General features: G+C 50.7%; 2 protein-coding genes across 4 annotated transcripts in view; one reads left to right on the forward strand and one right to left on the reverse strand.

The window, feature by feature from the left end:
• VLDLR (very low density lipoprotein receptor) overlaps positions 1-7971 on the reverse strand; it is a 29812-nt gene extending 21841 nt beyond the window's left edge. Inside the window, exon 1 of one of the 2 annotated variants that reach the window (XM_082694394.1) lies at positions 7841-7971. In XM_082694394.1, the coding sequence (XP_082550520.1) occupies positions 7841-7922 (82 nt within the window). In that variant the 5' untranslated portion in view covers positions 7923-7971. The remainder of the gene's footprint in view (positions 1-7840) is intronic. The other variant, XM_082694395.1, reaches the window with a different exon arrangement.
• A 766-nt stretch (positions 7972-8737) lies between these two features.
• Positions 8738-17483, forward strand: part of LOC309845913 (uncharacterized protein) — a 120793-nt gene continuing 112047 nt past the window's right edge. For both annotated transcript variants that reach the window (XM_082694424.1, XM_082694425.1), the window contains exon 1: positions 8738-8924. The gene's annotated coding sequence lies outside the window, so the exon portion shown is untranslated. The remainder of the gene's footprint in view (positions 8925-17483) is intronic.

The following is a 17483-nucleotide window of genomic DNA, read 5'->3' on the forward strand; positions in this document are numbered from 1 at the left end:
GGCTAACTTGCTAATTCTGTCCCTCGCACGGGGAGAATCCGATGCTGCAAACTTTTGACTTCAAGGTGCCTTGTCCCAGGAGCCTTGCTTACCTAAGGAGTGAGCGCTGCTACCCAGCCATGTTGGCAGGTCACCGGCTCCAAGAAACTCGGGGGTTTACATGCATAGAGAAGTCAGCCTGCTGCTGTCTGACTGTCCCTGCAAGGGTTAACGGGGAAGAGCAACAGGGAAGCTTCAGTGGAGAACTACATAGACCTTCTAGTAAACACCCAGCCTTCAGCGTGGGCCACACATTTCCCTAGAAGGCTCCCCGCTGCCCAGACTACAGGGAGGTTCTGGGTATCAGGCGCAGACCTGAACTTGAACTTGCACCGAGAGGCTCCGGCTGCTGCAGGCCCAAGGAGTCAGACGGCTCTCCCTCTCCTTGCCAGAGCACAAGGCTGTTATCTAGAGGAATTTCTTCAGTCCACTTGGTTCGCCACTTCGGGGCCGCCAAGGGCATTTATTTTTAGTGAGGCTCACTACTGCTGCTGCTTTCATGCCAGTCTTTCTATTCATAGGCTAAAACTCATTTTAGGACAAGCAGACCTGCGAGTCAGCAGAGTGGTTTTCTCTCTGGAGAGGTTAGTGAGTTGATAGGGAGGAAGGAAGACGGCTCCTGCCGTCAGGCACGAAGGCTGTGCTCTGGCCCTCCCGTCAGCCTCTAAAGCACTTGGAAGAACCAGCTAGAAGCTGTTCAACCCTCGGGGTCATCCTTCTGATTCACTGAAAGAAGTGAATCTTACTGTTCACGTGTCAGTTTCTCCACGGACATCGGTGAGATGATCTTAAGAACCCTGGGTAAACACGTTCTTAAAATTGTTGGCCAAACACGCCTCTAAGACTTCAATTCACACCTAAATTCTAACTTCTCCGCGCTGAGCGCGACTCTTCCCCCTTTTATGTATCAGGAAAGAGGAGTATGGACAGCGGTAGCGCAGCTCTTGCCCCAGACCAGCCTGCGCAGAAAGCAAAATTGAACCCTGGGCAGTCCGGCTCCAGAAGCCTCGGCACGGAGCACGCACGCAGCCTAGAGCACCTCGAACTCAGGACAGCTTCCTGCTGGAATATTCTGTCGCTTTTGCTTTTGGTAATTTGGGTAGTAGAGTCTGTTCAAATCGATCCAGAATTAGGCAGTTTCATCTGCCAAGATGATACTATCCTAACACAGTCTTACTATTGAAAGACAAGGCTGTGTTCCCTCCCTGCCCCATTTTCATAAGGAAAAAAAAAAAAAAAGCCACTCGAGTGTCCTCAGCAGGGTTTTTCCTAGAAGGACGCCAGGGCTTGGCTTTCTAGTCTAGGGAACATTGGTCAAGTCGGAGCATATTGGCAAGTTATTCGTTCCTGTGGGTGGTAGATGGCTAGTGCTGGGTTGGGGGCGCTCCTGTTCTCATTTGTACCTGAGTCCCCACAGGGCTTGTTAGAACCTGTGCTGGGCCCCTCCTCCCAGATTTTCAGGTTCAGCAGGAGCAGAGTGGGGCCCAAGCTTGCCTTTCTGTATTCCCAGATGGTACTGACTGCTACTGGCCTCCGACCATACTTTGAAACCACTGCCCAAAGGTGAGGAGGCTACGATCCAGCCCACCATGGAAGTGACTGGGTCAATTTCAGGGTTGGAATATGTAGTTCTGGCGCCATAAGCCACATGCCCATCGCCACAATAGACATTATGGTGACAGTGTGAGACGGAACGTCTGTACCCATTAGGTAGGTAAAATCTAGATGCCTTAACAGGCATGCATGGTGAAGAGGTTCTTCTAAAATCTGTCTTGTCTTTGCCAGAAGCCCCTATCCTTGAGGGTCTGTATCACTTCCTCTAAACCCTTGGTCCCATAGAGACCCTGGGTTCTTCTCCCCTCGCATTTTGCCACCAAGCCCTGGCCCTGTCCAGGCTTTCATCCCTCACTTGACCTAAATGTCTCCTGTCCTTCTGCCTCCTGGCCGCCACATTCTCTGTCCATATCAAGATGGCAATTCAAGCAACCTAGAACGGGTTGAAGGGCCAAGGATGGGATCACGTCTAGGCTTCTCGCTGGCCCCAGGGCTGAGTCTAGTTCCCCACCGACTTCCCCCAACTTTTCCCAGTTGGTGCCCACCAGCTATCTGCTTAGAGTACACGCAGGGATCCCCAGGCCTGTGCGCTCACTCTTGCTTGGTCTTGTTTGCTCCTGTCCCTGCTGTGTACTTCTCCACTGGAGTGGGCACCAATGTCTCCCCTTGAGGGAGGCCCTCCAGTCCTTTCTTGACCCACCAGGTGTGGTCTGGCTTCTTCCCACTGGTCACACAGTGGCCATGTCCAGAGATGCTTGCCCTATCTGCATGCTTCTGTTTCTACACATGGGGATCCCCCTAAGGAAGGGCCTAGAATTTATCTTTGTAGCTTGGGACCAGGTTCCTGATGTCTCAAGAGTCTTTGGGCACTCGTGAGTGTTCCTGGATGGCTCAGCGGATTTAGTAATTCAGTAATAAAGCTGGTTTGAATTTTAGACTGTTCCTGAAGCATTCTTTCCAGCTTTTCTGAACCTGAAGCGTGTGACCAGTTGTCTGACCAACTAGAATACTCTGGAAGACTCTGCTTTACAGCGTCCAGTTCTCTGTGCCCACGGGAGTGCACTATCCTTACGGCACTTGGTCATTTAAAACCCGTGTGCTTTCCCATATCTCTGTCAGAGCAAGTGTGTGAGTGTGGGTGTGCCAGCCTCATTTTTCTGTGAGGACCAAGCTTCCGGGACGCAGGGAACAGTAGTGGCAGCTAACTGGCAGTGTCATAAATTTGATATGTGGGAACTGGATTTCACTTGGGACATGCTTTCATGCTCTTTGGGAATGTTGGCCACAACCTGTTGCTGCTCAGATCCGATCACTTTCGTAAGGTCATCTGAGGAGATGGGATAGTATCTAGCTTTGTCGCATTAGAGTCTATGTTCTTGGTGACAACTGGGAAGCATCGTATTGTGTAACAGAGGTAGCAGGTGGGAACTCCGGCAACCTTCAACTGCTATCTTTGCTGCCTCTTCTGTGATTTTATGATTAAGGCTTTAGTGTTGGGTCTGTCCACTCCTCTCCAGAACTTCTACGCCAGGCTGTAGTTGGAGCACTGATTTCCTGATTTGACTTCCCCACTAGACCGAATGCCATGGAAGAAAGGACCAACTCCCTAGTCACTGTGCCCACGCCCACCACCATGCCTGCTGGTGTTGAATGGCACAGGGTAGGTGCTCCGTAGATGGATGTCAAGTGTTTGAAGCCGAAGTATGAGGAATGTCGGCATCAACCTACCACCTATTTCGTGAACCTACAGATCAGTTAATAACTCGGATCTTGGGAAGGCGTCTTTGGAAAAGGAGAGATTAGGGGCAGTCTACAAAATAGGAACTGTGTTAACTCAGAGTTTGGGGGGGAAAGAACTGAGATCTAACGCGTGAAGTAGTTTGCAAATGTTGTCTATCAACTAAGGTTTTATCATCTCTCTTGCTTGGCAAATTGCAAGCCCCACCCCTCCAGTCCCCCAAACCACATCTATATACATAAAGGCTCCTAGCCAGTAGGGCCAACCCAGAACCCAAGTTGGTGGCAAGATCAACCACTCCGGCCGGTGGTCCCAACTTAAAGTTTCTGCCTCCGAAGTTACTTCTTAATGCAAGAGCGTGCATACACTTCCCCTTCTCCACCGGCTCTGAAGCATTTCTAAAATTTAAAGTCATCAAAGGCTCTCCAAGCAAACATTAAGGCCCCCCCTACTTTTTTTTTTTTTTTGCATAATCTCTGTCCTTAATATCATGGCACCTGGGAGGCATGCATGTTCTTGCTTAACTTAGAGCCCCTGAATAACCAGCAGGCCCAAGCTTTCCTAGGACACATCACACGAAGGAAGAAGTACGCTACCTTTACGGTATCACCTGCCATCTGCTTTAGTTCCTGCAGCATGGCTAGTGTGTCTAACCAGGTGGTATTAACCAGACTTAGAGTTTTTATTGCTAAGCCAACAGAAGAGCTTAGCAAAGAGACACAGATTCCAGCTGAAAAATGCAGAGTGAAATTATCAAGCAGGATTCTGATAGAGGTAAGTCACACTGAGCCTGAAAGCTAACAAGCTGTCAGTCCTCAAATGTGCTAGCTAAAAATTCTTTAGCTGGGCACAAAAAAATTGTCCCTGGCTGCTTCTGCTCAACAGGTACATCCCACCCATCACCTGTGCAGAAGGTACTTTTGGACCCTTTGTCTTGGATGTACTGTCCATGTTGTGCCCTAAGAATTCTTCTGAGGTGGACGTAGAGGAGAAGGGAACATAATAAGCAATTTTGAGTCTATCAATTAACCGTCTGGAGAGCATCCCACCCTGAGAGGCTCTCCTAAGGCAGGTACATTTATCATAAACATCATTGCAGACCTTATCATAGCCCTTGGAGGCATTTGATTTCTCGTAGGATAGAATGGGAAGGTAGCTTTCCAAAGTAAATTTAACTGTGACTGAAGGTCAAAGAGGTAACTGCCTATCCTTGATCATCCATCCTTCTACCAAAAAGGACAGCATCATTCACATTCTGTAAGAAATAGAGAACAGTCTAGGTATTTAACATGAGTTATCCGTACATGTATGCTGTGCTCTGAGTCTTTCGGCCTTTGGATGGAAACCCAACACCATATATCTGGGAGCTCCCTGTTCCCTTGATTATGGCCATGTTCTACTCTGGGAGTTCTTGTGAAGTCTCACCAGGTTGATAATTCTGGAATCGAAGGGGCTTGGAGCTACTTTTCATTGCTTCTAAAATGGTAGTTAAACTGCTCAAGTGAAATAGAATTTATGGTTATTCAACTTTATGAAAGGCAGAAACACTTAAATCAGGACCTCGCTGCTTTGAAGCATGGAGACTGCCGTAATTAACCTTGCTAGAAATGCTAAGTGCTTCAGTATGCAATTGATCACGGCACAGTCACAACACTGGGCTGCCCGGCTGATCCTGGCCTTTATACACACACAAGGAATCTGGGGACACAAGCAGCAAAAGCCGAGAATCAAAACAACACAGGACGGACATTCTAGCTAAATGTCATGTGAAGGGAGCAACAGGCCCATTCACGGGAGGGAGGGAGGGAGGGGCTCAGACTTCAGGAAGCTGTCACTTGCCAGATGATCCTCCTATAAAGAATCCTGCCTCCCAAGCTTGTTCTATGGTTGAATGAGGATTAGGATCACTGTTACAGTTTCCCTTGCTCCAAGGGGATGAGAGTTAAGTTTATTTTCTCTTCTCTCTGGGTTAAGCTAGCTAGTCCTACTAGCTTCATGAACCTTTCCCCACAATCAGAGAAGTTTCTGTCTCCTCTTCTGCTCGTTGCTAGCCATTTTTGAACAGCCCTCCTAAAATCTTTGTTCTTCTAGGCTCTGGCTTTAATGAATATGTGGTACCCCACATCCTAATCTTAACTACCTTAGGCTGGAGGAAATGTACTAGAAATGTACTAGAATTCCCAAGGACTTGCAATCAGGAGTGCAACTCCACTCCTGAATTTCAACTTCTCTTGTTAGCCTGGTTGAAGTTTTCGGTCAGGATCTGAGAACATTCCTGCCCTGTCCTAGAGTATTTTAGACCAGTACCATGAGTGTATTTGGCGTGGGGTGGGGGGGTGGGGTGTTGAAGGTGGTTGAGAAGAAGGGATGTATACAAAACCAGGACCAAAAGGTCAACTCACACACCCTGGGGCTTTGAACTTCAGAGAGGAGTCAGTCTGGGTTGGCGTAAGATCAGTACCTCTTCAGCCAATCCCAGATTCTATCTGGTGGAAAAAACGATGTGCCCCCTTTCCTTTGAAAATGTATGTCTTGCGTGGGCTTTTGTTTTTCACTATTCATGGCATGTCACATATTTCACATGTGACACAGGGAGTCAAAGGGACCCTCACCTACCTCATACAAGGCCAACTAACTCCTTTCAGCAGTTTAGGGGCATTTGCAGCATTCTACAGAATAACGTTAACCTCCAAGGGAAAGTTTTACATGTTACATTAAAAGAAAACATGCAGCAAAAAACCCTTTCCAGGAAGGTTGGTTATCAAGAGTTTCTGGTATACCTTAGTCTTTTGAAATGTCACGAAAAGTATAATACAAGTCATGGTACTATTCCGAGAAATCATTTAATAAGTTAGTATTGCTCATCTATTAATGATTAATGTTCCAGTCTGAAAATTCTTGTAGGCAGGCCTTTTCCAGGCCCTGAGGTTTGTTACCCGTCAGAGGCTGTCTCCACGACCCGCCTTTTTCCGGGAGTCCAGGTCAGGGAAAGGTTTTGGGTGGACAGTGCGAGGGAGCCTGTCCGGTGCTCTGCGTTCCCTCACAGATCCCACTTCTCGGGCTGCTATATGCTGAGTTCGCGGAGCCATGTGACCAACCCAAACGTGATCGGGCGGCCAGCCAATCGCAGAGGGCAGAAAAGCCCGTCCCAGCTTCACACGCTCGCTCGGGACAGTCCGAGCCAAAGGGCAGGGGGGGCATTGGGAGGCTTCGAACCCCCCAGGTATGGCCCGAGAGGGCTTGACCGCACACTTTCAAGTTGGCTCACTTCGGGCGCCACGTGACTGCAGGCAGGCGGGCCTCCTGAGCCGCGGGCGGTAGGAGCCAGGACTCTAGCATGGGTGCTCGGATCGGGGCAGCTTCTGTCCACTTCCCCGGAGCTGGCCAGCGGGGCCCGCCGCGTCCAGTCAAGATCACTTCAGGGGCGCGCCGGGACTCGGACCGAATTTGTGGAAGGGCTTCCTGTCCTCTGCCCAGGAAAGTTGTGCGGCGGCCACGAGGAGAGTGGCCGAGCACGGGGCTCCCGGGCCCAGTGCGGCAGACCCGGGGCCCTCGGCAGTAGTCCCCAGCGCCACACACCAGCTCTCTCGCGCTACTCCCTTTGATCTATTGTTTGGAATGAACGCTAATTACACAGTCACTAGATTAGGACTCAATTCCTCTCGAGGAAATCTCACCGGGAACGAAGATCAGCAAACTAACCTGATTAAGTCTTCCTTGCGCTCCCCCCCCTCCCCCCCGCCCAGCTACACTGGAGACCCGAGAGGTTTACAAACACGGCGCGAGGGGGGCAGGGGGGAGAAGGGGTGAAACACCCAGCGGGGAGTCCTGGCTGAGACTGCGCTCGTCCTCTAACCCCTACTCCAGAGAGACCACCGGCGCCCGGGGAGTCGCAGTCCGGGTGCGCAGGCTGCGCACTTCAAGTGGCTCCCTGGAGCCTCCCGGCAGCCGCCCATCGAACGTGCGCCCGCTCACCGTCACCGGGGACTCAATGCCGGGACCCGCACCCGGCGCCCCGCGTCCCCGGGGGCGCCCACCCTCGACCACCGAACACTCCCACCCTCCCTCAAGTGCCAGGAGCGTGCCCCGGGCTCCCGCGCCCCGCTCGGCCCGACCCGGCCCTCTGCCTCCTTCCGAACACTCCGCCTGGCAGAGCAGACAGAACCATTGTTCAGAGGCTCCGAAGCCCACATTCCCGAGCCCTGGCCAAGCGGGCTGAAAAACAGGGCAAAACAGCGGCTTTGGGGGACAGAGTGTAAGGGAATGAAGACTAGTTCAGGCGAGGCTTTAGGACACCCCAAATCCCGCTGTCCCCCAAGCCCGGCTCCCCGTGGCCGCGGCGCTGACAGTCAGCTCAGAGGCGCCACCAGGGTTGGGAGGGAAAGAAGGCGAGCAGAGCGGAGAGGCGCCTCCTAGGAGGGGGGTGGGCAAAAGGAGACCCGCGCCTCGGGGCCCCCTGGCGCCCCGGCGGGGTCCGGACAGCCGGCGGAGGGGCGCGTCCTCACTCACCCGCTCCGGTGGCGCGGCTTTCCCGGGGCGCCCAGCACAGCGCGAGCAGCAGCCAGAGCGCCCAGCGCGCGGACGTGCCCATGGTGCCCGCCTGGATGGTGCCGCCGCCGCCGCCGCCGCTCGCTAGCTCCGCACAACAAGTTACCAGCCCTTCGCAAAGGAGGAAGGAGGTGGGGGCGGGGAGGGAGGAGGGGGAGGAGGAGAGGGAAGGAGTTAGAAAGGGGGAAAGGGAGCAGGGAAGAAGAGGGCACCCCCTCCCCTACAACTTGCACAATCTCCTCCCCACCAGCCAACCCACCCACCCACCCACCTCCCCGGGCCGCAGCAGCCGTGCAAGCGGAGCCTGCCGGCAGAAAATAATGCAGGCGCTGCAGAGGAGGGGAGGGTAGGGGAGGAGAGGGGAAGGGGGGGGGGGAGGGAGAGGGGGTGGGGAGCCGAGAGCAGAGGAGAAGGCAGAAGAGAGCGGAGCCGGCGGCGGAGCACCCACACTGGCGGCTGCCGGAGCGCGGGGTGAGCGGCGAGGAGGGGGCAGGAGGGGGAGTGGTCAGCGACGGGAGGGGGGCGGTGGGGGGAGCGGCGGCCTCAGCCCTCCTTCCCCCCCCAACAACGCGCTGCTCTCGGGAGCTCCGGGCAGCCAGGTGCCCGCGCGGGGCTGCGGGACTGTGCGTGTGTGCGGGCGTGAGTGGCCGCGGCCGCCGCTGCCACCCGGGCTGCTCCTGGGGCCCGGCGGCTCCGCGCGTCCGCCCGGGGCTCACGGGGGCCCGGGGCGGCCGCTGGTTGGCTCGCGCGCCGCCCTCGCCTCCAATCCCCGGTGCCTGCCCTAATTTCCTGATCTCGGGAACCTGCCGCCGCAGCCGCCGTGCGCTCCCTACAGTCCCTCCTGTCCCCTCCCGGCCGAGCCGCGGCGGCCGCGGCGAGCGCTGATGCAACTCGCGCTGCTCTTGCCACCGCCCGCCCGCTAACGGGGCCGGCGGCCGGGGGGGACCTGCGGCTTCCCGAGGCAGCGAGCCTCTCCCTCTCTCCCTCTCTCCCTCTCTGCCACCCTCTCCGGCGCCCCCAAAGGCAGGCCGGTCCTGTGAGGCTGGTAGGTCGCGGCTTCCTCAGGCCTCCTAGCTCCACCTGAAAGTGATGGAGCGGACGGGCTCGACACCTTTGGGCTGCTCCGAGGTGGGGTTCGGGGTGCCTGTCTCAGTCGCACGCCGAGATGCCATTTTCGCTAAAAATTGAATGTGTTTTTCAATGAGAGAGTGAGTGAGTGAGTGAGTGAGTGTGTGTGTCTGTGTGTGTGTGTGTGTGTGTGTGGCTTGTTCTCTGGGATAGAACGGGACTGAAATAACCCAGGCTAGGAGGAGGGAGATTGCCAGCGCAGCCCTGCATTCACTCATCAACGATTAGTGTTAATTGCTAATTGCGCAAAATGATAGTTTGAGGGCCTGTAATTAAAAGCTTAACCTTTTCTTGTTGGGGGGGAGGGGGAACCTAGGTTTATTCTTCTGGATACACTTTGTAACATTTAATTATAAGGCTTAAGAAAAAAAAGGAAGTAGGGCAAGATTCCGATTAAGGACTGATTCTTGTTTTGTGCACTGCAGGACCTGAGCCTGTAATTTGTTTTGTGTGTGTGTTTACTTTAGTTTTCTAGCACACTCTCTCCTGGCTGAGGTGCACTGTCTCGGGTGGTTTATTAAGCACTTAACGAGAGTTGGAGCGCACAAGGAGCCATTTCTCCATCTTAAATAAAGGGTTTACATATTTTCTTATTCTTTTCCTTTTTCTTTTTTTTTTAAGTTATTTTCAGGTTGAAAATAACCCAAACTTTGCCAGATTCAATAAGACCATGTTCTAGAGGTGTTCTTTTGGTGGGAACGTGGTGGGAACGGCTTATTATATTCTCTTTGCCCTGGTGCTGCTAGGCTTCTGTCAAGGCTAGCCATCAGAGGGGATGTTTATGAGGAACTTACTGTATCCAGGAGATGGCAAGAAAAGGAAAATTGCAGAGGAGGAAAATTGAAGGATACATTTTAGTGGGGACAGGGGACATCAAGATGGCTAACTGATAAACATTAAGGGGCTTAACTCTGTGTCGGTGGAGGGTTACACTATCACTCATTCCCAACGCTGTTTTGCCCACTCCGTGATTGTACATTTAGTTCCAACTGCAGAGCCGTGCACATATTGCATGTGAAACTGAATTCGGATTTGTCTTACGCCGTTGGGTAGTGAAAATGCTTGTAGGTGTTGTTCTAACAGGCATTAAGGTGTGATGGTAAAACCTTTGGGGCACATTGCCTTCAATATTCTCAGGGTTCTGAAAGATCTGCAGATGAGGAAAGGTGGTAGAGGGGTGAGTGGAATCCATATGGAAAAGCACATGGTTAATAAACAGTCCGTGTGGCTTGCGTTTAGTCTTTTTCTCAGAGATCAATGCATGGGTACTACAAGCTAAACCCTGATATGGTACAATAGACTTACAGTTGACAAACATGTATTTTGCTTTCTGCTCCTCCAAGGGGATATAAATAAACTGTTGGGGAACTTAGCTGAGGCTATGTGTTCAATCTGGTAGCTTTGTTGAATCAACCCATAACTTTTAGCTGGACCTCTCATTGGCTGTGTAACTTAGGAAAATCACTGTGCCTCTCTGTGCCTGCCTTCTGACCTGTAAGCCGAGAGCAAAACTAAGCCACATAAAGTCAGAGCTCTCTGTGGCCTCAAGGACCAGCTCTCTGCAAAGCAGTGATAGGAGAAAACAATTATAAGAAGAAATGAACTTAATACAGAAAATAACTGTGTAACCAAAACAAATTGATCATGAGAGGAGACGGGTGTGGTTGAACCAACTGGTCTCAGGAAGGTGGACAGTGCTAGATTCAGACGCCTTCAGGTAAACGCAGAGGCAAGCATTCACTCCCACAGTCCATCACGTTTATTTTTTTTGTGGAGGCAACAGGCTTCGGGCATCCCTGGGAGGTAGGCCTGTGCTTTGCAGTGGGCATAGGGAGATGCCAACTGGAGAAAGTTCAGGATCTGGTGGGGTCAGCAGAGAAAGAGCACAGCCCAGGGATGCTCAAAGTTCTGTGAGATTATAGGAGAGCGTGGCTCATCTGGCTGGGGAACTAGAGTGCCAGAAAAGGCTTCCCAGGGCAGTTGACTCAGAGCTGAGTAGAGTCATCATTTTGACCAAGTCATGGTCACTTGGTAGGGTTGTACTTTCTGGCCCCACTATGGTCGAAATGCCCCACTGAAGGGCGAATTTGGGGCAAGTATTTGCGAGAAGTCACAGGGTGTCATTTACAGAGTGGGGCATTTCATTGCTTGAATGAGACCCTTGCTTTTTGTCTGCTGTCTAATGATAAGAATTGTGCAAGATACAACTGTCTCATGGACCCAGTGTGAATGACTTCATGAGTAATTCTGCGCTGCCTGCATGTATCTGGCAATAGTCATAAAGAGTAGAGGTCAGCAAACGGCCAGTGGCCTGTTTTTGGACGGCCTATGAGTATAAGAATGGTTTGTATGTTTTTTAAAAGATTGTACCAAAAAACCCACAACCCACCCAAAAAGCAACAAATGAACTAAACAAAGAAGAAAAATATGCAGCAAAGATCATATGTTGCTCACAAAGCCTAAAATATTTACTTCCTGGGTCTTCAGAGGAGAAACGTGAAGCCTTTTCACATAGAGTGAATGCAAAGTAAATCTGTGTTGCGTTCATCTCCTGGGATTTTGTTAGCTTAGCCTTACCTGGCATTAACCTGGCCGATGTGCTGGGTCAATGGGGAAGGAAGACTGGGGCGAGCAGAGGGAGCAGAGGCCAAAGAGTATTCCAGGAAAATGCAAGAGATGCAGAAATCTTCAAGGGTGAATGTCAAGTGGATGAATGGTGGGGAAGAAGGCTAAGAAGAAGTGGGACTGGCTTATGCGGAGGCCTGTACGATGTCACGAGAACACTTTCCCTTCATCCTGTAGGCCGTGGTGAGGACTGGAGATGGCCTTTCCTTTAAATTTTGAAATATTTATTAAGTCATGTGATTCACAAAGGAGTAATTATGAAATGCAGAGAAAAAGAAATTATAAAGATTTTATTTCTTTATTAGAGAGCACAAACAGGGAGCGTCAGGCAGAGAGAGAAGCAGGCTCTCTGCTGAGCAAGGAGCCTGATGTGGGGCTCGATCCCAGGACCCTGAGATCATGACCTGAGCTGAAGGCAGATGCTTAACCAACTGAGCCACCCAGGTGTCTCGAAAAAGAATTTTTATTTTTTATTTTTTTTTAAGGTTTTTATTTATTTATTTGAGAGAGAGATGACAAGCAGGCAGAGAGGCAGGTGGAGAGAGAGGGGAAGCAGGCTCCCCACTGAGCAGAGAGCCCCATGCGAGGCTGGACCCCAGGACCCTGAGATCATGACCTGAATCAAAGGCAGAGGCTTAACCCACTGAGCCACCCAGGTGCCCCCCGTTGAAAAAGAATTTTTAAAAGCATACTCTGAATACCCAGAGATATTGACATATTCTGTTTCTTTACTTTAAAAAAAATGTATTTAATCTCAGGGCACAGAATTGTATTGACATTACTATAATTGGTACAGTTATGTCTCTCTTTGCTAATTTACTTTTGTAAATAATATATATATATATATATATATACACACATATATATACATATATATGTATATATATGCCCACTGCTGCCTCCAGGTAATATAATATTGGCAGTAACACCTAGCTAAGTCCTTCCCTGGGAACACATCTAGCTCTCTTCCCTGGAGGAAACCATGGTTGTGATGGGTTTTGATTGGAGCTCTGATAACCAGTGCATTCGAGAACATTCACTCTGGCAGTGGTATGAAGAATGATGGAGTTGGGAAACAGGTTGGTCTAGAGGAAGAACAATTAGGAGGCTCTGGTAGTGAGGGGACACGAAGAAATTGTTATTTGCACTCAGAAATGTTCATAGAATTCCTTTGTGAGATGTTTCTCCCTAGCCCTTTGGACATATCTCTTAGAATAGTGTTTTCGAGAAACCCGCATCATCCATAAGGCTTCCTGGCCATGTCTGCGGAACGTGCAGGTTCTCAGCTCCTCCCTCGGAGGTCGTAACCCAGTGGGTATCATGTCTGTCCCAAGGGGCTGCGTATGTAATCTTCCTCGGGCTGATTCCCAGGATGGGCCATGACTAAGAAACTTTCATAGAGAATGCCTTCTTCGAGACCGTTTGAACAGCCAACTAGCTTTACTTTTCTCAAATATGCATTCGTGTATTTGTCCAATTTCTCCGGGGTGAGTGGGGTAGGGCGCACAAAAAAATGCACACGTGATGTTGGGTGCTGCTTTGCCTCAAGCCCCAATTGCCAGCCAGGAAGGGAAGCAGGAGTTATCATCCGGTCAGTTGCTAGTTTGAATTTCTGCTTACCCTATGGCGGTGCCACAGGAAAATGTGAAATGAACTTTCCCCTTTTGAAGGATTTTGTAACTTCTGAGGCCTCCACTGTATCCTTTTCTGTCTGTGTGACAGCCCCGTGAAGTGCGTGAAATTCACCCCACTCCAGACTTTGTGGGGAAGGCTTGATGGTCTAAACCAGCTATAGCTGGTCACAAACCTCAGCTTCCATGGGAATCGCCTGGAGGCCTTATTCAAACAAGGGTGGCTGGGCCCCACCCTGTAGTGCCTGACTCAGCACGTCTGGGGTGGGTGGTGGAAATCTCTATTTACAAGTCCCCAGACCGTGCTGAAGCCGCTGGTCAGGGAACACACTTTGAGAACCACAGTTCTAAAGTCCCTAGCATAAGCTCCTTCAGCCTCTGTGATTGATTCGAGGGTCTCAACCCATCAGGCCCTGGCCTTGTCCTGGCCCCATGGGTGGGACGCCTCAGCCCCAAGCATATTAATTCAAATCTGTGCAGCTACAAGGACGCTCAGGACTTCTGCTTCATTAGAAAGGCACGATCTTGGAAGCAATATGTATGGACCTTGGACCAGAACTTGAATGGTGATTGTACCATGACCACGGAAGCCAGTTTGAAGGCCAGGGGACTCCTGGAGAAGAGGCTGAGAGATTCAGAGAGATGGCACCCAAACTTGACCTTCAGCCCAGTTGGAGGTCAGCTTCTGCAAGCGCTGATTCTGTAGGACTTCTCACTTACCTGAGCCAGTAAATTCTCTTTGTTGCCTATGTCCATTTGGACCAAGTTTTCTGTTCGTAACAAGTAACTGACTTAGAGAGGTGGCCTCTTGAGGGAGGTAGGGTGCGTCCTGTAAGTCATTAGGCAAAACTGCAGGTATGACCGTCCGGTGGAAGTTACATGGCCGTCGCCTCCCTCCTGGAGGCCATTCACAAAAGGAATGCAGGTACCAGGAAGACTGTTCTAACAGCTGCTTTCTTGTGAGTCATGGCCAAGTCATCCCCACCCCTACCTCATCTGAAATCAAATGCTTGTTATGGACTCAGTACAAAGGAACCCCTACAGAGGGTTACATTCTAAGAAAACCCGCCTAGAAATCCCAAGGCCAAGGCCGGTTTTTGCAGGTTTGCTTTTGAACAATTTCAGAAAGGGGGAAAAATGTGACCCAACACAGGAAAGTGTTTACAGCTGGAGTGAAACTCCAAAAGGGGTTGAGCATGAGGCCTGACCTGTGGTTCCTACTGGGAGTGATGCGGCCCTTGGGGAACATTTGGCAATGTCTGGAGAAGTTTTTCAGTTGTGCTGCCTGGGGCGTGGTGGGGGGAATGACCCAGGTGCTGCTGACTTACAGGGGGTAGAGCCCAGGGCTGCTGTAAAACAAACAGCTTACAGAACACAGGATAGCCCCTACAACAAAGAATCATCTGTCCGGTTCAAAATGTCAGTGGTATCACAGTCGAAACATCCGGAGCTAGACTGAGAGAGAAGTCAGGGGATTCTGTAATGTGTACTAGTACATGACGAGTAGGGTCTGGGGACATGATTTGGAACTGCAATTCACAGGAGGTTTTGGGATGCAGTACTACAGCATTTAAAACACTCTTACAGTAGGGGTTGCTAAGGAAGTGAGGGCTTTGTGGCACTACTGAGCCAACGGAATGGAAACGCTCGTTAGAATGTGAGAATTTTAATCTGTAAGTTGTGAGTAATGCAGCAGGGTCTGTAAGTATGTATTGTTTCATCACGATCATTTCATTTTTTAAGCTTTAAGTTTTGTGAAGGTGAGAGTTGGTGTAGTTTATGTTTTCTTGTTGTGGATCTGGTGTACGTTCATGTTAGACTGCTGGTCACCCCCTTGAAAGGCTGAGTTTCTAAATGATGACGCTTCCTTCCAACCCTGATCTTGAGGGAGGTTTTGTCTTAGCATCTCTAAATTGTTTCAGAAACACACTCACGAGGAGTGGGAATGCCGATAACAACCATATCCGCAGTGTGGAGGGGGCAGTCCTTGTTCTCAAGCCTATTGTTAGGGTCCTATGGTGGGAAGGAACTGTGTCATTTGGAATTGTTGGAGGGTAGAGTGGCTGACGGTGGGAGGAGATACCAGAAGGTTTGCCCAGTGCAATCGAGGAAGGTGTTTGTATATTGCTTGGATTTGTATCCTGTGAACAGTTAGTAAGCCATCAAAGGTTTCTGGTCGGGGTAGTGGGAGCAGATGTGTGTATTCAGAAATACGGTTCTCTGAGTAGATGATTATGTCCATACAGGATCCCAGGGCCCCTCTGTGATTGCTGAAAGCCTTTGTGCTTGGAATATGAAGAGGCAGCATAGGTGAATGGTTGAGAGAGAAAAGGTGCTGGAGCCAGTCTTCCTGGGTTCAAAGCCTGCCTCTATCACCGACTGGCTCTGAAGTTCCAGGCAAATTGTTTAACCTCTTCCTATGCCTCAGTGTTTTCACCTGAAACATAAGAATGGTGAATGCACCCACTTCTTATGAGAATTCAGGGCATTCCTATGAGTAAAGCGCTTGGAGCAGTGCCTGGCATAGAAAAAAAGGCCAGGAGGGGCGCCTGGGTGGCTCAGTGGGTTAAAGCCTCTGCCTTCGGCTCAGGTCATGATCTCAGGGTCCTGGGATCGAGCCCCGCATCGGGCTCTCTGCTCAGCAGGGAGCCTGCTTCCTCCTCTCTCTCTGCCTGCCTCTCTGCCTACTTGTGATCTCTGTCTGTCAAATAAATAAATAAAAATCTAAAAAAAAAAAAAAAGAAAAAAAAAAGGAAAAAGGCCAGGAATTGCCAGGTACTATTGTCAGAAGTGATGTTTGTTGTTGCTGTTGTCTTCAGCGCCCCCTGTAAAAGGCAGAGGGATTGCAGGGTGGGCCGAGGGTTGGAATGAAGGCAGGCCGTGGGCCTGCACGTGCAGATCCCCTGGAGAGCTTTCCAGAATACCCACACTGAAATTCTACTCTAGACCAATCTGATAACCAATTTGGACATGGGGCCCGGGCGTGAACTTCCGAGGTGACTCTCATTCTAATTGCGGATCACTCGGTGTCCAGCGTGAAGCTCCGGCCTGGCCCAGGGTAGCAGAGAAGGCAGGCCGGTGCAATCAGGTTGGAAGAGGCCTCCCCCTGGGGAGTCAGGGAAGTTGGGGTGGCCGCGGCAGAGGAAAGAGCAAATCCCCTGCTAGTGTTCCAGAATGGCCTCCCTGGCCTCTCTGCGCCTCCTGCTGCCGGCTGACATCTCTGATCCCAGCTCGATGTGTGAGCTGTATGAGAGCCAAAGACCACGGGAGGTCAGCCGCTCCGCAGAGCCAGACGGTCAGGCACCCAGCTGACGTCCACCTATCAGTGATGGATGACGTATCGCCGTTCTCCAGCCTCTCTGAGTCAGTCGACCAACAAGGACCTGCTGTGGGGCCAGCCACTTGCCAGGGGACTGGAGGGCAGGGGCCAGATAGCGATGTGGCTGCTGTTGGGGGTGAGCTGTTACTGTTTTGTTTGCTTTTTCTCTGGGAGCCAAAATTCAGGCTTGTTAAGTGGTAATTGACAGTGCTTTCTTCTAAGGAAGTTTCTCCCGGATTTGCTGCCAATAGGAAGTGCATTATCCCTCAGAGCACTATAGCGTTCATTTATCGAGTGCCCACTCAATTATGAGGCATGACAGAGTTTGCCGTCTAAGAGAGGAAAGACCACTTAATGATTCCTGGAGTCAGAAGTCGGGAATGAATGGACAGACAGATCAAAAAGTTAAGGGGAGTCCATTGTGCTTGGAGAAGCACTTCCAACAGAAGCTGGGTCTTCCACTGCCATCTTAAAGGAACCCTTGAATAAATTGTGTGGGAGAGAAAGTGTGTTTTTTGAACATAAATGAATTGGGATTTCAGCTGATCTGATAGGATCACAAAGCACAGCTGCGGTTGTGCCCACCACCGTGGGACTAGAATTAGCACCTCCTAGAGATTAGAATTCTATTTTGAGATCTTAAGAACGGTTTGCCCTGATCCAGGAGACATGGAGCTCTCTCGGAAGGTGTGTTTATTACAGCAGATTTCTGGGCTGGATCTAATGATTTTTCTGGACGGACAATTCTTGCATGTGAAGGAGATACAAAGCTTCACCCTTTGGAGGGACTTTCTTCTACAGATGGGGCGGGGGGGACCTCTTGCTTACTGACCCAAATGGAAGGATGATTGATGGCTAATGACCCCAATCAGAGCTTGTTCGTAAATTGACTTGGATTTGC

This window comes from Mustela nivalis (genome assembly GCF_964662115.1).
Source record: "Mustela nivalis genome assembly, chromosome: 13".
Classification (NCBI taxonomy): Eukaryota; Metazoa; Chordata; class Mammalia; order Carnivora; family Mustelidae; genus Mustela; species Mustela nivalis.